Source organism: Palaemon carinicauda, chromosome 4 (genome assembly GCF_036898095.1).
Source record: "Palaemon carinicauda isolate YSFRI2023 chromosome 4, ASM3689809v2, whole genome shotgun sequence".
NCBI classification, from domain to species: Eukaryota; Metazoa; Arthropoda; class Malacostraca; order Decapoda; family Palaemonidae; genus Palaemon; species Palaemon carinicauda.
Window position 1 is genome coordinate 70,631,628 of NC_090728.1, and position 25,000 is coordinate 70,656,627.

Here is a 25,000-nt window from a genome sequence, read left to right on the forward strand (position 1 = left end):
CAATAAGTGTAATAAAACGGATTCCGATCAATATAGCTATATCAAACTTATGCATTACATAATTATACAGACATACGAAATTTATATATTACAAGAATATATAACAAAAATCTACGTAACCGGTAAAACATTTGGCGAATCATGTGACTGACGAAACCGGTAAGCAGCCCTGCCCCTGCGTGTCACTATCATTCTTGGTCCACCTACTCCCTCTCGGATAAAACTTCATGGCGAAGTGACGCAATAATGCATCTCACCCGATATATTTAGGAAATGTATTAAAAGATTTGCTAACCCGATTAATTTGTTATAAGATATCAACCAATAAATAAAATGGCAATAAAAAGTAAGATATTGCAACAGCCATAAAGTCTATGACAAAATATATAACTAGCAAAAACACTCACGGATGCTATTCAGTTCCTAAGAAAATTAACAACTATGGAGAAAAATTTCACGCCACTACAAACTTCAAAAACAGATTAAAGTTAGTAGTGTGTACGTATTCTGAAAAATTAAGTTGTCTCTTCACTGCATACGACTCTAATACATTTGAACTCGCCGGCAACTCCACCATACGATTTTCTAAAACACGATCAATGAAGACAGTTTAAGAAAAATCTTATACCAATGATGAACTCTAATCAGCAAACGCGGTTATATTTGAAATTACTGATATCAAGCCAAAGGGCGAGATAAGTTAACCGCTAACGTCATTTTCCTCTCAACTGTCGATCTAAATATACAAGCAAACAATACAGACATCCCAGTTGAATTGCAAAATTTTATACACAGCTTTATTCCCTAAGAATAAAAACAGCTACAATTGACTATGAATCATCGCATTCACTGTGAAGTAAACTTTAGCACTCATAGGCTTTCAGACTTAAGAAAATGTAACGAAAAAATAAATGTTCTATTGCGCGAGTGAGTCAGCGGCCTTTTATTATTACACTCGACGAGTGATCTTAGCTCTCTCTTCGATCCCGGCAATGCAAACAATCCCATAGAAATAATAAACCACTTAAACTGAAATATCGACATCCCTCAAGGGTAACTTACATGGCTACTCTCTGTGCTATGGTCAGCATTTCACGTCTTCAAATAAGCTGCAAAACACTAGTAGAAAAATAAGATTCCAAATATTAGATCCAAACGGCACAGTGTAACTCAGAGCAGTGGCAGACGAGTAGTGAGAAAGACTGTCGTCTGCTTGGTGAACTTTTGCGCAGGCGCCTCACCGTCCTCCGTGGAAAATCTTCCATGCAGAGATGCGTGTTGTTTCCAGTTTCCGCCCGTGGAATTTCCCACAAAGCGATTTTTAAATGTGAATGAATTTATTTCGTAAACAGTTAAAAGACTGAAGTTATACTGTGCAATGAATTTTACATATTGCGAATTATGTGTAAAATCGGAATGGTACGTTTCGGTAGCTTTGATTTAAAACCCAGAAATAAAGTTACTTCGAATACCTTTTCGCCCACGTGAAGGAATCGGGGAAACGTTGGGACGATAAACGATGTTCGAAGCAAAATAGTTTCGTTAAAATTTTGAGTATGAAAGAGTTGCCGGTCGATTTTTTTACCGTTTTCTATGGATCGGTCCGCCAGTCGAACTGCTGGGTTGACTCATTTCTTCTGTTTTGTTTGCTCACTGATTTATGATTGTTTTTTGGGCCTACAAAATGGGGCACTGCCACCTTCACTCAGTTTCTGGACCCAACTGTAGCGCAAAACGGGAACCTTGCGTCAAGTTCTCCTATTAAATTTAATCAATAAATTCCTTTCAGCCCGATATGTTCACCCTAAAAGTACGCTACAATCATTCGATCGGCAAACATTGTTAAGTGTAACAAATAGTTTAATATACATTATTTTATCATGATGCATATGAAAAAAAAAATGTAAAAAAAAAATTCCGCCAAGGACAATAACAGTAACCATTATTATTATTATTATTATTATTATTATTATTATTATTATTATTATTATTATTATTATTATTATTATTATTATTATTATTATTCAGAAGAAGCATACATTCTTTGCAGAGCTGGTCATAAGGCATGATATTGCATGGAAGGCTTTCACAGAATTCATTACAAGAAATAGTAAGTGGACGATAGACTGTCCTCTGTTAACCCCGAAACCCAAATGGAATTCATGCTATCAGCAAATAAATATTTTTTTATTAAAGCGTTTTCCATTGCAAATATCTGTGACACATCCATTCCTTGCCTACTGTACCATGAATGAACACTATGTAAAGAATCTTGAATAACAATAGTTCTTTCAGTCAATCACGCATATGGCTTACCGATACGAGTACCGTGTTATACTGCATAATGCATGACCTGGGGGTGGAGTTCCAGTGTGCATGAGAGGTACTCTATTTCACCCACTTGGGTTTTAAAGTAGGCATCTTGTTTTAAAGGACAAATCAGGGTGGACATTTTGAAACCTGGCAGCAAGGGGAAAATTTAGGCCTAATTTCACCAAATCGCGCAATCATTTCTACCGGTAAACTTTGGGTACCTGAACTAAAAATGCCCTTATATCCTTTGAAAATTAACGTAAAAGGGTCATCTACCACTCAAATTTAATTTTAATGAGTTCTTTCCAATGATATATAAATAATAATCTTTTGTCGCTATATTATGTAAAGAAAAAAAAATACTGGAAATCGAGAAAAAGTAATGATTTACCTAATAAAAATAAATGTCCAGAATTAAACAATATTAAAGAATGAAAGACTTATATTGGTAATAATCACCAGAGCAAAACTGCATTGTTAAAGTAATAAACATTTTATAACTTTATCCCCATAGGAGCATACTGCAACTTTTTTACATTTTCGTGAAAATTGTTTTCATAATGTCAGTTTACGTTTATCGCTCTCTACCATGTGATTCCCTACCATGGTATGTAGATTAATATTTAGTGAATATTATGTACTTTGAAATATTTCTCAAGGGTAAAATCATCCACCCCCACAGCAGTGATCCTCCCAAATCAACAGATTAAATTCACGGTCCATGGCAAGGCTGATCTGCTGCCATGTGAAGGATGGGCAAACGTTTTACCGCTGTGTGCATATATCATCTCCTCCTACGCCATTGCCGTAAAGGGCATCAGTTAGATTTCGCCAGCCGTCTCTATCTTCAGCTTTCAAATCAATACTTCTCCATTCATCATCTCTAACCTTACGCTCCACAGTCCTCAGCTATGTAATTCTGAGTCTTCCAACTCTTCTAGTGTCTTGTGGAGCCCATTCAAAAGTTTAGTGAAGTAATCTCTCTTGGGGCGTGCAAAAAGCATGCCCAAACCATCTCCATCTGCCCCTCACCATGATCTCATCCACATATGACACTCGAGTAATCTCTCTTATAGTTTCATTTCTATTCTTGTCTTGCCATTCAACTCACAATATTCTTCTGAGGGCTTTGTTATCAAATCTACAAAATCTGTTGGATTTGGTTTCATTGTCATACCACGACTCATGTCCGTACAGTAACACCAATCTCACTAAATTGATATTTAGTTTGATTTTTATGTGTAATTTCAGGCGATTTGATTTCCAAATTTTACTTAACCTAGCCATTGTCTGATTTGCCTTTTTCAATCTTTCATTAAACTCTAATTCTAAAGACCCTGTATTGGAGATCATTGTTCCTAAATACTTAAATGATTCTACCTCATTAATCCTTTCTTCTTCCAAGGATATTTCCTCTTTCATTACAAATTCCATTCTCATCATCTCTGTCTTTCTTCTATTTATCTTGAACCCAACCTCGTGTGATATTTCATGCATTCTGGTTAGCAAGCATTGTAGATCCTGTGGTGTTCTGCTAATAAGGACAGCGTCATCAGCATATTGTAGGTCAGCTAACTTCCTATTACCAATCCAGTCCAATCCTTCTCCACCATCTCCAACTGTTCTGTGCATTACAAAATCCTTGAGGAGGATAAACATCATAGGTGACAACACATTCCCTTAGAGTACTCCCCTGTTTATTAGACTCTACTAACTTTGCATTTACTATGCTCATGAACAGACTTAATCAAATTTACATATTCAAGAGGAACTCCATATTAAAGCAGGACTCTCCACAAAATTGGCCGGTACATACTATCAAAGGCTTTTTCATAGTCCACAGATGCATTCAACAGTGGATTCTTTTATTCAACACATTGCTGTACAACATGTCTTAAAATGAAAATTTGGTCATTACAACTTCTACCTTTTCTAAATCCCACTTGTTTATCTCTCAGCTTTTCATCAATCTTTCTCTGTAATTTCTATAGAATAAGCATACTGTATGTTTTCATGACAACTGACGCAAGTGTGATGAATCTGTAATTATTGCAATTGGTCAGGTCTTCTTTTTTTGTCATATTTACCAACACTCCTACCTCCCATTTATCAGGTCTTGCCTCTTCACACCACATTCTACAAAATAACCTTGTAAGTATTCTAGGGTCACTTCATTTTTGGCCAATACCATCTCAGCAGTTATTTCATCGTATCTAGGGGCTTTCTTCAAACACACTAAATTCATTCATGGGCACACCAAGGTCTTCCTCAGCTTCAGGCATATCAATCAAATTATTCCTTTCATATCTCCTATTCATGTCCTCACTAAGTGTTACATCCAACATTGCCTTTCTTCATCTTTTGTTGTTATAACAGATCCATCTCTCTTTTTGAAGGGTATATGCTTCTTCTTCTTTGCCCTCGTAGATATTTCATTAACAATTCTATGAGTGATTTTTACACCATAGCCACTCCCTGAATTCATAGCTTTGTCAGACTCATCTGCTTTCTTGTCTAAATATTCTCTCCAGTCATTCTTGGCTTTACTTTTGACCTCACTATCAATACTGGAATACTTAGCATGCTCAACCTTGTGATTTTCATGACTTCCTCGAAAACATTCAACAACCAATTTCTGTCTTTGTTTTCTTTCTATAGCATTCCAAGTATTATTTGATATTCATGGCTTTCTCCTTGTAACTGTATGTCCCAAAACTTAACTACCAACTGACTGATATATGTTCTAAATATCATGCCATTCTTCATTAATTGCATGCTCTTTGTCTTTTAAAATCTTTAAGACTGCAAATCGATTCTTACATTCAATTGCAAATGTTTTTCTATGCTCATCTTCTAGAAGCTTAGTTGTATCAAACTTAGGTATTCTATCTATATTTTGTTGGGTACTTTCAGTTTTAATTACAGTGTGACAATGAGGAACTGGTGATATCTACCAATATGTGCACCTATATAGCTTGTTACATTTCTAAGAGTCCTCCTTCTCTCTTTATTATTATTAATAGCTAGGTGATATATTTGATTTTTGTAATTACCACATGGTGAAGTCCATGTATATTTGGGGAAGTCCTTGTGCTGGAAAAGAGTACCTCAAATGACAAGAGTGTTTATTGAACAAAAACTTATATAAAAAGTCCTCCATTTACATTTGCAATTTTGCTAAGACCCTCAACACTCATCACATTTTCTATACCTTGATTATTCTTTCCAACTTTAGCATTGGCAGTGATGGCTGGCAAGAACCAGTGATAATAGTTTATCGTGCCTAAGAATTCTTGCAGTGTTTTGACGGTTGAGGGCGTGGGTAAGTTCTGAACAGCTGATATCTTCTCAGGGAGGGAGTGGATGCCTTCAGGAGTGATGCGGGGCCATAAGAACGATACTTCATTAGCACAAACGTGCACGCGTCGTACCGGACTACAAGGTCGTTCTGTTGTAGACAGTCGAGAATGATGCATAGGTGATTGAAGTGTTTCTCTTTGGAAGAAGAGAACACAAGTATGTCATTCCCATAACAAATGTTGAAAGGGAGGTCCACTAAGATGCCATCCATGAGGTGTCAAAAAGTTGCCCCAGCATTAAAAAGGCTGAAATAAGAGTAATTGTATGTGTATGTGCCGATGGGGGTAATGATGGCAGTCTTGGGGATGTCTTATGGCTCAGAGGCACCTGATAGTACCCCTTTAGAAGGTTGAGAGTGGAAAACTCCCTCTGATTTGTGCAAGTAGGAGGTAACATTACCGATGTTGGGGAGGATTGTGGTCCGGTTCTGTCTGTATGTTCAGGTGCTTGTAATCCCCACAAAGGGCACAGGGAGCAATTCCTTCTTCAGGACGATATGAATGGTTGACAACCATGGGCTTGAGGTCTTTTAACAAAGGCCCATTTCTTCCAATTCATTAAATGTTTGTTTAGCAGCTGTCAAACGATCCGGGGCCAGATCCCTGAATCTAACAAACGTTAGCATTCCATTGTCTTAATATGGTGGTAAATACTGTTCTTGGTGGGGAATCGTGGGCGTTTGGTAAAGTTCTGGTTCGAAGAAATGAGGAGCTGGGCGTAGGTATCCGTGGGTGCCCTGATGTGGAATGCGAGGTTGGAGGGGGCAGGTTGAAGAGGTGTCGATGAGTATGAGTCTGTGTTGACTAAACATTGATGTGCTATATCAAGCAGGAGGTGGTAATGGACGAGAAAATCTGCACCTATTATTGGCAATGTTACGTCATTAAAGAGAAAATTTTAAAGGTATTTAGCGCTCCCAAACGATAGTATGAGTGCCTTGTACCCGTGGGTGAAGATCTCACATCCGTTGGCAGCTACCAGGTGGATGTTTGCAACCTTAGAACTACTATGTCGTGTCCTGGGGAGTAACATTGGTAGAAGGGAATGGCAACACCACTGTCTACCAAAAACTGCACATCAGTACCTGCATCATGTAAGAAGAAAAGATTAGTTAAAGGGGAGGTCACTGCAACAAGCAATGGCCAACTTACAAGTTTTTTGCCCATTGACAACCGTCTACAGTGTCTCTACACATTTCTTCGCAGCAGCCCTAAATCTGGAGTGTTAGTAGCATAACTGCGTCAGATGGGCATTAGTAAGTGGCTATAGAGTTCATTGGTTGGGGCATGAATGAGGGGCGGCATATGTGGAAGTGGGTAGTTTTGTTGCCATTCTGGCATGTCACGGGGCGGGCATTTGTGTCCTACCGCATTCATGTCATCTTCGGTTGGTGTTGAATGGATATCCTCTTCATCAGGAATGGAGTCATTGATGGAGGTCTTGAAGGAGGTGAAGTGGCTGTCCATAATGGCATCAACTTTGGTCGTCAGGTCCTTCATAGGCAAGGTATCAGTATCGGGGATGGTGGCACGTATAGGTTCAGGTATGTATCGTACCCAAATGACACGAAGTATGTTCACTTCCCAAGGAGAGACGTCTGCGGAAGGTTGCAGGCAAGCGATATTGGTCATTTTCCTGAGAGCGAGCAAAGCCTTTTGATCCCCCAACAGTTGTTGAGAAAGTTGAAAAAGCTTGGCTAAACGGGAGGCTGGCAATGGTCAGTACTTCTCCAGGAGGTATTTTTTTGAGGGTGTCATATGCTATTGGGGTGTGTTACTGGTTGCAAAGCCAATCAGAGATTTCTGGGAAAGCGTCCTCGGGGATCGCCACGAGGACATAGTCTGCCTTGTTGCTTGAGTCAGTCACGCCCTTGATGCAAAACTGAACTTCATAGTGTTGAAACCAGGCAAACCCTTCTCTATTGATGAAGGATGGCAGTTCATTGATGCAGTTGGGATAGAAGAGTCAGGTTCACTGGATGGCATCGTCATAATGTAGGGCGCAGCGGTGAGCAGTTGGTCACTACGCGGTCACCGATGTAACAAATAGACGACTAGGTTATAACAGAAAAACAAGCAACACATGACTGGTTTATTAATGCGATATAACAAGCTCATATACAAATTGTTAAGGATAACAATGAAATAAGAATTTTAGCAATATGAAACATGCAATGGCGAGCTTAAACAGAATTTTTTTATTATCAGTGTGGGAGAGAGCAAAAGAGAGAGAGAGAGAGAGAGAGAGAGAGAGAGAGAGAGAGAGAGAGAGAGAGAGAGAGAGAGAAAAAAGAGCAATCGCTTTTGTATAAGCATGTAAGGAATACATGTGCATTACAACAGCAGGTACAGAGAAAATATTAGGAAATGAGGGACTGTTGAAGAAAGATAGAGAAAGGGAGAGGGAAGGAGCGGGGGGAAAGAGAGAAGGAGGGAAAGAAGGACCAGCAGAGAGAGAGGGAGTAATGGAGAGCAAGGAGGGGAGAGAAAGAGAGAGGGAGGAGTGAAGGAGCAAGGGGTAGAGAGGAATGGAGAGCAAGAAGGAGAGAGAGGATGAGTGAAGGAAGAAGCAGGGGAAAGGGGTAGAGAGGAATGGAGAGCAAGAAGGAGAGAGAGGATGAGTGAAGGAAGAAGCAGGGGAAAGAGGGAGGGATAGAGAGGAAGAGAAAGAGTGAGAAGGAGGGATGGAAGGTGCAAGGGGAGAGAGGAAAAGAAAGGAAGGAGAGATGGAGTGCAAAGGGAATGGAAGACCAGTACTCTTAAATAACAGTAAATGCATAAATCTGATAGGGTCATGGAACATTACCTGAATGAAGTGATTAATTATATCATTCAAAGATTATCGCATTGATGCAATTTTGTGAATAGAAAGCGAGGTGAGGCAACAGGGGCTATCCTACTCCCGGAAAGTGGGGTCAGTGTTACCAAATCAAATATAGTTGAGAAGAACTTAAGGTGTGTAAGAATACGTGATAGCAATGGTTCCATGAGATTTTCTGCTTCTACTGTCAAAGGTATGGACGTTTTAAAAAAACGTGAAGATCAAGTGCGTGGGAAATGTGCAGGAAATCATGACACCAAGGAATGTAACTCTCAACTGGTTAGATGTATAACTTTCATCAAGTTGAGATATCCAAATGATCATAAAGTGAAATCAAGAAATTCCAAAGCTTTAGATTTGGAATTAACGAGACCAGCAGAAAATACGGATCATCGACACTGAAGCCGTCATAACTGGCGGCTATGTAAATGTTCAGCCTGTTGATAATAAGACAATTAGAATTAGAGAATTGATAAATGAGAAATGTTTCGACATCTTAGCATTATCTGAAACATGGCTAAAAGATTTCAACAAGGCTAAGATAGCCGAAATGACCCCCAATACATATGCATTTTTTATATTCCGAGAGAGGCCAAGTTAGGGGGTGGGGTTGAGCTTTTTGTTCTCAAAGGTTATTCTTTTCTATAGTGTAACAAGTTTAATATGGAAATTAAATTTATACACAAAAATAAAACCAATATCTATCGTAATAGTTTACAAACCTCCGAGAACAAATACAGATATCTTTTTTAATCCAGTTTGCTCATTGAGATGATTGACATCAGAAAAGACTAAATTATTTATTTGTGGAGATTTAAGTCTCTGGATGGATGGCGCATCTAATCGATACCGAAAGATTTAGTGATTATTGGAACTATATCAATTGATTAATAACGTTGATTGTGCAACAACTTTGACTGGACATACGTTAGCCCTAGTTTTAAGTCATGGAATGAATAACTGTATCAGATGTTAATGCGAAAGAGAAGTGCACCATTTCTTCAGTGCACAAGCTTATAACTTTAAGATTGCCATTGCAGTTATATGCAGTTAAAATGAATATCAATAAATAAATTTTCTCTTGTTTATTTATTAATAGTTTTAAAGAAAATACGTGATATTAATATTCCCTGTGCTCATGCCAATCGACGTTTGCGAGTCTCTAAATGTATTGATTATGTTCTAATAGGGTGAGTGAAAATGAATGATAGCATTTGCCTATTGATGGAAAAGACTATAGCTTATAAGGATTTATCTCTTTTGTTCGATGGGAAGACTTTATAGAAAAAGGGCGATAAAAGACGTAAAGAAAGTAGAGTCCATTAAAAACTGTACGTGTCAATATAATTATCTATGAAGGAGGAAGAAAAACTGAACACTATAAAGGAAAAAATCGACGAAGCAGCAACAGACATGAATAAGTTATATTATCTCCTAAATGGTATATTAGGAAACGTAAATGAAAAAGGCTCCAGGACGGGTATAGCGACCAAGAACTAGCTGATAAATTTCTAAAAGTCTTTTAATACAAAATAGAGAATATGATTGGGTCTTTCACAGATATTTTATATCAGATTGAATGTCAGGATGCCAGATAACTGATAATCAATTGATAACAGATTGGTGCTGTACCAGACTCTTGCTCCGCACTACACCTCCCTCAAGAGCAAGCCAAAAGACCTGAAGTGAGGTCTCCAGGATGCGGCTTTCTGCAACGCAAAGAATGCCCCATCAACTGCTGCTGTTCTCACTTTTGCCGGGCTACATGCCCCTCTCCTTCTCTGCACCGATGCCAGTGATGTTGCAATTGATGCAGTACACGAGCAGGTGCTCAACGGCTCGGCTGCCCATTGGTCTTCTTCAGTAAAAAACTGTTTAAGGCTGAATCCTCTTACACTACCTTCGACCACAAATTGCTGGCGGTGCATTTGGCTGTCTGTCACTTTCACCCTTTTTCAAATGGTGCACCCTTTGTCATTCTCAAAGATCATATGCCCCTGTCAAGAAACACATTGGCCGCCATTTACCTGGCATTGGATTACAATGCTTTGGCAGAAGACCAACGAAAAGATCTTGAGTACCAAGCCTGCAGGACATCTTGCACCTCCCCCTATTGGGAAGACGTTACCCTCGACAACTACAACGACACCCTTCTCTGTGATGTCAGTAGCTACCTGCCCCCATGCACCGACCGGTCTTTTATTTAATCCATGGCCTCCCACATTGCTCGCGCCAATCTACTGCACAGGTACTGAAGATGAAGTTCATTTGGCATGATATTACTATGGATGCTAAGGATTGGGTACTTCATGGCAAACTTCATAACTACATTGGCACACGAATTCAGGAGTGGGCACCTTTCCTCAACTTCTGCGTCGTTTTGTCCACATTCACGTCGACGAAGTAACCCACATAACAAGGACACTAGTACCTGTTTACTGTCATTGGCCGCTCTGCTCATTGGCCTTAAGCCATCCCCATGCAAACTGCAACATCCGACTCGTCTACATCTGCATTACTCTCAGGGTGGATAGGTAGATTTGGTATGCTTGAGTATATTACTTCTCACAGGGGTACCACTCTCTCCTCTCAATTGTGAACATCATTAACGGATCTCCTGGGCATCACCCTACATCAGAAAAACCACCTACAACCCTGCAGCCAACGGAATGGTTGAACGCTTCATTGCACCGTATTGCATTACTCCAACTGGTTTACTCAGCTTCCCTGGGTCCTCCTTGGATTGAGAACCCCTTCTAAGGACGTCCTGGATGTCTCATCAGCTGAATTGGTGAATGCAACCAGTAGGTTGTCCCTGCTGATTTTTTCCATCTTCAACCTCTTCTGACAATCTTTAGTGCCTACGTTACGTTGTGGAGAATTTTATTTCGAGTCGCCAGTGAAACAACACATACCACAAGATTTAAACACCAGAACACATGTCTTCGTGTGCACCAACACTTGCAAGCCACCACTGACACGCCCTTACAAAGGCCTTTCTTTGTTATCCGTCGCAAGCCGAAGGTTTTCTTAATTAACATTTGTAGCAAAGAAGACTGGGTCTCAATTAATTGCCCAAAACCTGCTTATCTCCTGCAAGATGACCCGCTTACAGTTCGCCTCTCTTGGGCAGGGTGCCCTATTTCACATCTATATCTGTTTTAGGGGGGAAAGCCATGTAATGCACGTATATTTCATACACGCTCATACATTGCAATGTGATTGCTCTCTCTCTCTCTCTCTCTCTCTCTCTCTCTCTCTCTCTCTCTCTCTCTCTCTCTCTCTCTCTCTCCTGCACCGATAATAGAAAAATCTGTTTACGCTTGCCACTGCATGTTTCATATTGTTAAAGTTTGTATGTCATTGTTGTCCTAAACCGTTTGTATATAAACTTGTTATGTTACGTTAATAAACCAGTCATGTTCATCCCGTCTTTCTGTTAAAACCTGGTCGCTGTTGGTCACTCTGTCCCACCTTCTTATCCCCTTCTAGTTTTGTTATCACAGTGACTGTAAATGTTTAGTTACCTAACTCACCGATAAGCAGAAATACGCTAATCTTAAACTCCCTTCCTACAAGCCCCCCCCCCCTCTCTCTCTCTCTCTCTCTCTCTCTCTCTCTCTCTCTCTCTCTCTCTCTCTCTCTCTCTCTCTGTATAGAGAGGGGACTAACACGCTTTTATTGTTTCAACTGCCTAACTTGCGTACATAATTTTAAAATAAACTTGATATAATATTTCAATGCATATCACTGTCCCAAATAGGTTACTCTTTCTATCTTGCTAAAGTCTTTGTATAGAGAGTTACTGTTTCTTTGTTTGTGCACGCTTTCTAACTTACAGAAGCGTTATAATGTCCGAAGATTTTGAGGTTTTGTATTCATAAATCTTTAAAAAATGCCTTCATTAGATTTGCAGCACACTATATTTTCTAATGAATTATCCAAGCATCTTTTATTATTGTTATTAAAACCATAATTCTGGATAAGGGTAACAGATTTGTATTTGCGTTATATGTAGGATATACAGTAAGCTAATTACATACTTATTTATAATACACGCTCTTTACAGATAAGTCTCTCTCTCTCTCTCTCTCTCTCTCTCTCTCTCTCTCTCTCTCTCTCTCTCTCTCGTGTGTGGGTGTGCGAATATGAGTGTGGCATTTTAATTCTAGATAACATTCTTAACATTACAATTGGTTCGGGGCACATCGACTCGAATAATCTTAGGTTCATTAATACAAAATCATGAAATAACAACGATTTTAACCTTCTCGAATCTCTCTACAAATATTTGAGAGCCGGTGTGAAAGTCCATGACCCTTTCATAACCTAACCAATGAATTGTGATTGTTTACTGGGTACATCTGCAGAATTGTCCAGCATTACTACCAAGATAATACTGTTCCAGTTTAGATACTGGATTGGTCTAGTTTCTTTGAACCTTCGTGTCACCCCATTAAATGTTGTATCACGAGTATGCTTCAGAACTTTTCATTCTACAACAAGAGGCGTACTGTATATCTATCTGGATCATATTCTGATAGAATAATCTGTTTCAGTTAGACTGCCATGCTGTAATCCACTATCGTAATTATATCGACTTTGTCTTGCGAATGGTTTGGTCACTTCTTTTCCATTCCGAGCAGTTTAACTTATCACGTAGGGTAATGGCGGCAGTCAAGGAGAAGGAACATCATGATCAATCTATTCAATATGGACGTTTAGGTTCAGCTTTAGAGATTCAAATTATTTGTGTGGGTGAACGAATGTCAGACAAAAAACAAATTCATCAATAACAATAAATTTCACACGCACAGACCCTAAATAGCTAAGAAAAAAATATGTGAACTAATCTAAAAGGGAAGTGGCCGTGAAAAAAAATATCATTAATTTAAATAATTTCCTGTAAGCCCATGTCCAGAGTGATAGCCGTATCTTGTTCAACACTTTCCCTTCTGACCCACCCCTATGCTCCCTGTTTACTGGTCGACCTGGGTCAGGGGATCTGGGATCATGATGATTCCTCCGTCTTCTTCTCAATGGCCATCGTCACTAGAGTCAATACAGATATGACTCTGATTGTCACAGCCATATATTGGAGCTCCTCCGTCCTCTTACAGGCACTCGAGCTCCGGTTCAGGGGGAAATGTGGAGCTGAGGTGCGCCACGATTCAACACAGGTGCAACTTGAACAACTGTCTGCTTGGACGTGACCAATACGTATCTTCATTGAAGATTCTTCAGGGGTAATCCACTCGTCTTCGCCACGAACAAAAGAAAATCGGCTTGCATAGGACTTAGGCCTACGCGTCTTGAGGGGCCATATTGAGTTTACAACACTGGGCTTAATGGGCTTGTAGAAAGTGAGTTTTATGAAGGTGTTCTATTTACAATATAAGGGGGCAATCTTGCGTCTCCAGGGGAACATGGAAAGCATAACCCTAACTGTCTCGCATACAAAAATCTGAGACAATTAAAAAGGTATTCAGCAAAGGGCAATGTGTAGTTGACAAAATATATTTCCTAGACCTACAAACCTAAGTTTGAATCAGAGACAAAATTTCAAATACTTAAGAATTGACGATATTTAAGTTATTTGCGAAACCAGGATAAGTCATCTGTTTAGAAATGCATAGCTTATGGAATACCATAGAATAGTCAAGATATTCGCGGCGTATTTCTCTTTACAATATCGATAACATTATTTATTATAACAGTTCTACAAATGACGTAATAGAGAATTCTTATGCTAAGTATCATTTTCCTTGAGAAGAAATAAACATTCATTTAGAACATATGAATTATTTCGATACTTGACGACTATAAATGAACAGTTAATCGATTAGGCTGCGATCACGATGCAATTTCTTAAAAATATGGATCTCGGCTACAGTACAACAATCTTTTATATGAAAGAAAGTGAAGGGCGGAGGCGGTTTTGTCTTATTCCTTTGTCTTACATTTAGGCAGTGTCCAGATTGAACAACAATTCAGCTAGGTGGTCTCTGCTTGGATTTTCTTTTCGTTTTAGTCAAATATGCAACGATTGTTATATTAAAATTTGTGAACAACGTGAACTGAAAGCGATGTGCAAGTTTGTCAAAGCAATATATTTCAAACGGCTGTGTGATGAAATCAAGAAAAAAATTCTCTACAAAATTTCAATTGACAATGTAGGACGTCATTACACGGTTTATAGTGCAAAATGCAATACATACAATCGAATACCTGAAAAGATGAGCAATGATCTTTTGAATGTATGATATTTCCGATATACGTAAAGGCCTCAATCACTTACATATTTTCAAATTCCTATTCCTGCACTTGAACGTCATGTCGTGGTTGTCAAATATTTTTTCGATGCAAATGTTGATATTCTTATAAGCTTTTATGATAACCGGGGTCCTCAATATCCTGTTTCGCAAATCTTGAAGCAAATAAAGTCAATGGTGTGAGCTACAAACCGTGACAACAAAAAACTTTGTTTTTATTTATATAGATTATCTCTCTCTCTCTCTCTCTCTCTCTCTCTCTCTCTCTCTCTCTCTCTCTCTCATCATCATCATCTCCTCCTACGCCTATTGACTCAAAGAGTCTCGGTTACATTTCGCCAGTCGTCTCTACCTTGAGCTTTTAATTCAATACTTCTCCATTCATCATCTCCTACTTCGCGCTTCATAGTCCTCAGCCATATACGCCTGGGTCTATCAACTCTTCTAGTGCCTTGTATAGCCCAGCTGAACGTTTGGTAAACTAACCTTTTCTTTGGGAGTACGAAGAGCATGCACAAACCATCTCTATCTACCCCTCATCATGATCTCATCCACATATAGCACTCGAGTAATCTCTCTTAGAGTTTCCTTTCTAATCCTGTCCTGCCATTTAACTCCCAATATCCTTCCGAGGGCTTTGTTCTCAAATCTATTAAATCTATTGGAGATTGTTTTATTGTCATACCATGACTCATGTCCATAGAGTAGTACCGATCTCACTAAACTGATATATAGTCTGATTTATATGTAATTTCAGGTGATTTTATTTCCAAATTTTACTTAACCTAGCCATTGTTTGATTTGCTTTTTTCAATCTTTCACTAAGCTCTAATTCTACCTCATTAATCCTTTCTCCTTTCTAGGATATTCCATCTTCCATTGCATATTTCATTCTCATCATCTCTGTCTTTCTTCTATTTATCTTGAGCCCAACTTCGTGTGATATTTCACACATTCTGATAAGCAAGCATTGCAAATCCTGTGGTGTTCTGCTAACAAGAACAGCATCACCAGCATACTCTATGTCTGCTAAATTCCTATCACCAATTCACTCCAATCCTTTTCCATCATCTCCGACTGTTCTACGTATTACAAAATCCATGAGGAGGATAAACAACATAGGTTACAACACAGTCCCTTGGAGTACTCCGCTGTTCACTGGAAACTCACTTGATAAGACTCCATTAACATTAACTTTGCACTTGCTATGCTCATGAACAGACTTAATAAAATTTACATATTTAAGAGGAATTCCATTATAACGTAGGACTCTCCATAAAATTGGCCGGTGAACACGATCGAAGGCTTTTTTATAGGCCACAAATGCTATCAAAAGTAGATTTCTATATTCTACGCATTGCTGTTCAAAATATCTCAAAATGAAAATTTGGTCAGCGCAACTTCTACCTTTTCTAAATCCTTGTTCATCTCTCAGCTTTTTATCAATCTTTCTCTCCAGTCTCTTTAGAATAAGCATACTATATATTTTCATAAAAACTGACGTAATTGTTATGCCTCTATAATTATTACAATCAGTCACGTCTTATTTTTTTTTTTTTTTTTTTTTTTTTTTTTGCCATTTTCACCAACACTCCTAACTCCCATTCATCCGGTTTTTCCTCTTCACACCACATTTTACATAATAATCTTGTAAGTACTCTGGGAGTCACTTCATTTTCAGCCAGTATCTTCTCAGGTGTTATTCCATCGTATCCAGGGGTTTTCCACCTCTTTAGTGTTTTGAGGATAGCTTCAACTTCAAGCACACTGAATTTATCCATAGGCGCATCAAGGTCTTTGTCAGCTTCAGGTATATCAATAAAATTATTTCCTTCATATCTCCTATTCAAAACCTCACTAAAGTGTTCCATCCGACATTGTCTTTCTTCATTTTCTGTTGTTATAACAGATCCATCTCTCTTTTTGATGGGTACATGCTTCTTCTTCTTCTTTGTCCCCATGGAGATTTCGTTAACAATTCTATGGACAATTCTTACACCATAGCCACTTCCTAAATTCACAGCTTTGTCAGCCTCTTCTGCTTTACTATCTAAATATTTTCTCCGGTCATTCCTAGCTTTTCTTTTGACCTCACTATCACTACTGGAATACTTAGCATGCTCTACCTTGTAATTTTCATTACTTCCTCAAAAATTTTCAGCAGTCAATTTCTATTTTTGTCTCATATTTATAATATCCCAATTATCATTTGATTATCATGGCTTTCTCCTTGTAACTGCGTGTCCCAAGACTTCACTACCAGCGTACTGATATATGTTCTTAGTATCACATCATTCTTCATTAATTGTCTACTCTTCATCTCTTAAAGTCTCTAAGACTGCAACTCAATCCCTACATTCAATTGCAAAGGTTTCTCTATGCTCTTCTTCTAAAAGTTTAGTTGTATCAAACCTATATATTCTATCTACCTTTCTGTTGGTTACTTTCAGTTTTAATTTTAGTGTGGTAATGAGGAGCTGGTGATCACTACCAAAATTTGCACCTCTATAGCTTCTTACACCTCTCAAGAGTCCTCCTTCTCTCTTTATTAATGGCAATGTGATCTATTTGATTTTTGTAATTGCCAGACGGTGAAGTCCATGTATACTTGTGGATGTTCTTGTGTTGAAAAAGAGTACCTCCAATGACAAGATTGTTTGCTGAACAGAAACTTATGAAATGTGCTCCATTTTTATTTGTAACTTCGCCAAGACCCTCGACACCCATCACATTCTCTATCCCTTGATTATCCCTTCCAACTTTAGCACTTTAGTTACCAATCATAATTTTTATATATATCTCTGGGATCTCATCTATTACACTGCAGTTCTCCATAATATTCATCTTTCCTTTCTTCAGGGGAATCATTTGTTGGGGCATAGCAAATTATAATACTCATGTTGCACTGCTTTCATTTGAACTTTGCTAGTAACAATCTACTACTTACAGCTGTCCACTTGGTTAATGCCTTTTCTGCTATTGGCTTGGTCTAAAGTTTCCTTACCAATCCCCTTACAACGTGTTCCACTTAGGGCCAAGATATCCAAACTATGTTTCGTAAATTTACTAGTACTCCATGCCCTGTAACTTCCCAATCTGATTCATGGTTCTAAAATTTCAGTTACCTATTTTCAATTTTTCTTTAATATATATTTAAAAAGCTAGAGATTCTTAGCACCCCACTACGCATGGGAGTGAGGGGCATTTGTCCATTTTCTCTTTCCATTACTAACTAAATCCATAAAGGATTCATTAGCTATATACATCAAAGGATAGCCAGTTCCTTGCGATGTGCAGTGCCTACCTAACTAAGGCAAGTGACCCCTGCTGGTCCAGGCATCAGGAGTAAAAGCCCAAGAGACAGTTTGTCCATCGCCTTAATCCCCATCCGTCACCCCGCTTCATCGAGATTTAGGAGGGCATTTCCCCCACACCCAAAGCTCTCATTACTCCACCAAGTTGCTGATCCGCTTATACGAGTATAATCGTTGGCAAATATGGATTACTAAGATATACCGCCTAGCGTGGTATATATATGTATATATATATATATATATATATATATATATATATATATATATATATATATATATATAAATGTAAATATCACCCACGAATGGCATTTAATACCGAATTCTATCTTGGGAATATACATCCACTTGGAATTCATTTTATGGTAACAGCTTCTGGCCGGGTGGAGATTCGAACCCCCACCTGTTCGGCTGGAAACCATGTCTGCAGGGACCATACCGACTGAGCTATCAAGAGAGATAAAACTTTATGACAAGATAGAATTCGGTATTAAATGCCATTCGTGGGTGATATTTACATTGATTCAAATCACGTGTGCTTGTGATATATATTCATTTATAATAACCACGTGTTGCAAACTTACGATTCAGCTATCATGGTGGAGATAGGTTTATTTCAAGTGTATAAACAGATTCCTGAACTCGACAGGAATATGTATGAGGACTTGTCATAAACTTTTATCTCTCTTGATAGCTCAGTCGGTATGGTCCCTGCAGGCATGGTTTCCGGCCGAACAGGTGGGGGTTCGAATCTCCACCCGGCCAGAAGCTGTTACCATAAAATGAATTCCAAGTGGATGTATATTCCCAAGATAGAATTCGGTATTAAATGCCATTCGTGGGTGATATTTACATTGATTCAAATCACGTGTGCTTGTGATATATATATATATATATATATATATATATATATATATATATATATATATATATATATATATGTATATATATATATATATATATTAGGGTTATTTTGGAAAATTGATCATCTTCTAAATTGCCCGGCCATTATGCAAAAAGACCAGGTTCGTGGTCACTTTGCAAAATGACCCTAATATCTCGACGTTTTGCAAAAGGGCCAAGATTTTGGTTCATTTACAAATTCATCAGAATCATCATTGGTAAGGTTGCAAAATGTCCAATCAGTAGGTTGGGTTAGGTTAGGTTAGGATAGGTTAGCTACTTGCTGATTGGACATTTTGTAATCTTAGGGCCAAGATTTTGGTCCATTTACAATCTCATCAGTATCACCGTTGTTAAGGTTACAAAATGTCTAGTCAGCAAGTATGTTAGGTTAAGTTAGGTTAGGTTAGCTACTTGCTGATTGGACATTTTGTAACCTTACCAGCGATGATACTGATGATTTTGTAAATGGACCAATATCTTGGCCCTTTTGCAAAATGTCGAGATATTTAGGTCATTTTGCAAAGTGACCACGAACCTGGTCTTTTTGCATAATGGCCAGGCAATTTGTGAAATGACCAATTTTTCAAAATGACCGTAACATTTATATATATATATATATATATATATATATATATATATATATATATATATATATATATATATACATATATATATATACATATATATATATATATATATATATATATATATATATATATATATATATATATATATATATATATATCATCCTCATCCTCATCATCATCATCATCATCTCCTTCTACGCCTATTGACGCAAAGGGCCTCGATTAGCTTTCCCCAGACGCCTCAATACTTCTCCACTCATCATCTCCCGCTTCACACATCATGGTCCTCAGCCTTGTGGGTCTGGGTCCGCCATCCAACTCTTCTCGTACCTGGTGAAGCCCAGTTAAATGCTTGGTGAACTAATCTCTCTTGGGAGGCAGGAAGAGCATCCCCAAACCTTCTCCATCTACCTCTCACCATGATCTCATCCACACATGGCACTCGAGTAATCCCTCTTTTAGTTTTATTTATAATCCTGTCCTGGCATCTAACTCCCAATATTCTTCTGAGAGCTTTGTTCTCAAATCAACAAAATCTATTGTAGATTGTTTCATTGTCATACTATGACTCATGTCTATAGAGTAACACAGATCTCACTAAACAGATATATAGCTGAGTTTTATATGTAATTTCAGGCATTCTGATTTCCAAATTTTACTTAACCTAGCTATGTTCTGATTTTCTTTTTTTCAATCATTCATTAAACTCTAATTCTAAAGACTATGTATTAGAGATTATTGTTCCTAAATATATAAATGATTCTACCTCATTAATTTTTTCTCCTTCCAATGATATATCATCTTCTATTGCATATTCCGTTCTCATCATCTCTGTCTTTCTTCTATTTATCTTGAGCCTAACCTCCTGTGATATTTCGTGCATTCTGGTAAGCAAGCATTGTAAATCCTGTGGTGTTCTTCTAACAAGGACAGCATCATCAGCATACTCTAAGTCAGCTCATTTTCCATTATCAATCCATTACAATCCCTCTCCACCATCTTCAACTGTTCTATGCAGTACAAAATCCTTGAGGAGGATAAACAACATAGGTGACGGTAGTATGGGACAGTACGGAATGTTTTCCGCAATTCGTACCTGGTTAAAAATCCGTACCGTAATTTCATACCGTACCGTATTATTTTTCTGTACCGTTCATTACAGGAAAATTAACGCACCGTAATCATGTAATATTATTGTACTACGAGCTATCTCAATCTAAATCGTTGAAATCCCCCCTTTATGAAAATGTCAAAGTTAACAGCGGTGAATTAACAAGGAAACGTTGTTTTACGTGCATGTGTCTATATTCAGTTTTAATAATTACAATAGCGATATAAAGTGAGATCTAGCTAAAATTAGTGCATGGTGCAAATTATGGTGTATGAAGTTGAATCCTAACAAAACTCAAAGTATGATTGTGAAAACTCAAAGTATGATTGTAAGTAGGTCAAGGATAGTGGCTCCTTAACATCCACATCTCAGCATTGATAATGTTTCTTTAAATTTGTATGACTCTTTTAAAGTTTTAGGTGTGATTCTCGACAGCAAATTTATTTTTGAGAAACACATTAGGTCTGTGTCTTCTTCAATTGCTCAAAAAATTGCCTTATTGAGAAAGTCTTTCAAGATTTTCTGTGATCAATCTATTCTGAAGAAGTTTACTAATTCTTTCATTTTACCTTGTTTCGAGTATTGTTCTCCTGTCTCGTCTCCAGCTGCTGATTCTCATTTTAGTTTGTTGGACAGGATCTTACGGTCTAATAGATTTTTTATACCTAATCTAGATATTAATCACTGGCACCGTCGTTCAGTTAGTTCATTATGCATGTTGCAGAAGATTTTTCTTTTATAATTCTGACCATCCTTTACATTCAGATCTTCCCAGACAGTTCCACCCTGTTCGTAATATTAGGTATGCAGTTAATTCTAATAGTCAGGCCTTCTCCATCATGAGGATCAATACTGCACAATACTCAAGAAGTTTTATTCCAGCTATGACCAAGTGGTGGAATGATCTTCCTAAATGGGTAGTTGAATCAGTAGAACTTCAAAAGTTCAAACTCGCAGCAAACGTTTTTATGTTGAACAGGGTTACATAAGTCCTTTTATAGTTTATGTATCAAATATCTGTTAGAGGTGGGTTCAAATAGATCGTAATAATAATTACCCCGTTTTTTTTCTTTTAGTGCACTTAAAAGACCTTTGTCTATTCAGTGTTTTATATATTGCTGTCTGGGAGTTATATAACTGTCTTAGAGCTCGGGTGTTAATATTTTCAAATATAACAAATTTGATGTAAAAACAAACAGGTGAGGTTTGGAACTCGAGAGGTTTTATAGTCTGCCAGTCGTAATATATATAATACTATATATTTTGGTTCCCGGACACTGGAACATATAATATATGTTTTGTGCCCAGACCCTTGGGATTGAGCGAGTCTGTTTTAAATATTGGTGATAACGGGGCCGTAGTTTGATTAAAAGTTTGAACAGCACAGTGTGATAGGATTTTGTGTATTGTTAGTATATATTTTTTTGGAGAGGTTTAAAATTATCTTGGAATTTAATATCCAAGAGTTTTTGAATAACCCAAATGTTCAGGAATTGTTCAGGAATTGTCAGAAGCTAATGCAACTGAAGCTCAGTGGCTCTCTATTTTAATAGCATGTGGTGGCCATGCAATGAGTGGAATGTTTAAAGCCCAAATCAAGTGTCTAGCCTTAGAAGCGTTGATAAACTCGGGGAAGTTGTCGGAAGAAAATATTGTAGCAGCTCGTGAACTGTTGGAAGAAGCTGAGAAAGAATTTGTAGCAAAGCAATAACCAGTTAACCTACAAACTAAAGGCATGAAAGCAGAAATGGATGTAGAGGTTGAGAATTTGATCAAGTTGAAGATGATGGCATAAGAAACATGACATGTGAAAGAAATGGAAGCAAGACGGGAAGAAAGACAGGCAAAAGAAGCCCGATATGCAAGGAGAATGAAAGAAAATGAGAGAACGAGTAGAAAAAGAGAGGGAACAAGAAGAAAAAGAGAGGGAACGAGAAGAAAAGAAGAGGGAAGAAGCAGGAAAGTTTGTATGACATACGAGGGAGTTGTAGCTGTTGAATGTCCGTGCAAAGTCGGCAACGCAGACAGAGGTGACCCCTGCTATGCATAAACCCGTGTTTAATGTGTCGGATGCCCAGAGGTTAATTCCAAGGTTCACAGAAGAGGCTCCAGACGAGTTCTTCGATCATTTTGAAACGGTCGCATCAACGATGAAATGGCCAGAAGATAAATGGTCTGTGTTATTGTAGAGTGTGCTCTTTGGTAAAGGATGCAGTGCTTACTTATCCTTATCTCAGGACCAGAGGAAGGAGTATCAAGAAGTGAAGAGGACCATACTGCAAGTATATCAGTTGACCCCTGAATATTATAATTAAAGGTTCCGAAGTTTATGGAAGGACGAGGAAATGACTTTCCTAGGTTACGCTTATCAGGTACGGCGATATTTTAAAAGCTGGATAAAGCTGCTAACATGAAGGAGATGGCTGAATTAGAAGAATTAATATTACTAGAAAAGTATTGACAAGGAATTCCTGAACATAGTCAAACGCACTTGAGAGCGAGAGAGATGAAGAAACTTGATAAATCTGCTTCGCTGAGTGAAAATTTTAATATCATCAGTCCTAAACCCTCCTTGAGCATGAAGTTTCAACCGTCGCTCCGACCAAGTGTCAAGTATTCGCCAAACCATGGAAACCAGTTCAGTAATAACTACGTGAACAAGTTCAACAGTTACAGCAGAAGTAGCACTGGTACTGTTCTTAAGTAGAATGTGATAGTACCACAGCAACAATCGTCGAATCATCCTCCTTCAAGTATTGTGAAAGACGTGTAGAGGATTAATACGTAATCTGTTTGAGAGTGTTATGTGACCATACGAGATAGGAACAAGGGCTTATGTTAATGTTCTTTTTTTATCTTTATGAGGTATTGCGTCATGTTTGAGAGAAAATACGAAATTCTTAGTCTGCTATGTGCTTTGGAAGGACCTCGAAAATCCTAGTGTTAGATGTTATCTTTTTTTTATTTATGAGAATGGTGGAAGGCTGCAGCAGATGAGAGTGAGAGTTGCCTGAAACATCGGTTCGTCTCTTGACATTTTTATCTAGTTTATAACTCTGGCGTCGATGTTAGACCAACCCCCCATGCTTCCAGATCTATTAGAACCTTCTGGAAGTAGCTAAGTTTCATACATATAGCAACCCCAGGGATGCATAGATCAGATAGAGAATTCCAGCCTCAAGTCATAGCCATCTCCCCCTCTCTCTCACACGCCTCTCAGTGCATTATTTTAAAAATGTTCAGTGAAATCTCAAAGTTTTGATTTGACGGGTTTTTGTAAACATAATGAGTATTTATAAAAATTCTCATAGAGTTTTGTAACTGGCTCTTTAGTAACGTGAAAGGTATTTGTATCGTTATCTGGTTAACTATATTCGTTGAGTGTTAAAAGACTAATTAAATAGTGTGTAAAATTTAATTTCAAGTGAAACAAGGGATTGTATAATTTTAATAAGTATTATTTCTTTTGTCTTAGTTTAAGGTTTATTTAGATATAATATTTCAAGTCAAGTGATTATATAATTTTCAGATCATAACATTTTTGTCTTAATCTAAGTTTTGTTCAGACTCAATATTTCGAGTGATTTATTTGTTTTATGTAAATTCTTTCAAAGTGTTGTAATTTACAAAGAATATACTTATCTTTGTAAAGAGTGTACTATTTCAATCATCAGTGTTTATTTCATACTAGCTCATATCCTGTTAAAGAATCGAAGTAAGAGGTGGTTTTAAATAGATTGTTATAATAATTACCCGGTTTTGTTTTGAGTGTACTTAAGAGACCTTTGTCTATTCAGTGTTTTATATATTGCTGTCTGGGAGTTATATAACTGTCTTAGAGCTCGGGTGTTAATATTTTCATGTGTAACATATTTAATGTGAAAACATACAGGTGAGATTAGAACTCGAGAGGTTGTATAGCTTGCAAGCCGCAATATACATAATATCATAAATTTTGGTTCCCAGACACGGGACCATAGTATAATTATAATAATAATAATGATAATAATAATATATACACACATACATATATATATATATATATATATATATATATATATATATATATATATATATATATATATATACTGTATATATATATATATATATATATATATATATATATATATATGTATGTATATAATTTCTGTTTCACCACAGTCTCAATCTCTAATCACTTCGAATGAGAGGTAACTATCAATAATGCCACCAAAATCCTTAAAAGAAGTCAGAACCTAAGTGCTCTTAAATAAGATACAGTATACATTTTGAAATGGATAAGGCATTATCTGTTCTGATCAAGATTACAGCTTCTGAACT

The 25,000-nt window shown here is 37.6% G+C and overlaps 2 protein-coding genes across 4 annotated transcripts in view; one reads left to right on the forward strand and one right to left on the reverse strand.

Moving 5' to 3' along the window:
* Men-b (Malic enzyme b) overlaps window positions 1–1,647 on the reverse strand; it is a 129,860-nt gene extending 128,213 nt beyond the window's left edge. For 2 of the 3 annotated variants that reach the window (XM_068372350.1, XM_068372352.1), the window contains exon 1: window positions 1,586–1,647. In XM_068372350.1, coding sequence (XP_068228451.1) covers window positions 1,586–1,632 — 47 coding nt within the window. In that variant the 5' untranslated portion in view covers window positions 1,633–1,647. Of the gene's footprint in view, window positions 1–1,062; window positions 1,223–1,585 lie in introns of those variants that run through there. The other variant, XM_068372351.1, reaches the window with a different exon arrangement.
* LOC137640007 (uncharacterized) overlaps window positions 1–25,000 on the forward strand; it is an 88,317-nt gene that overhangs the window by 61,328 nt on the left and 1,989 nt on the right. The gene's annotated exons all lie outside the window — the stretch shown is intronic.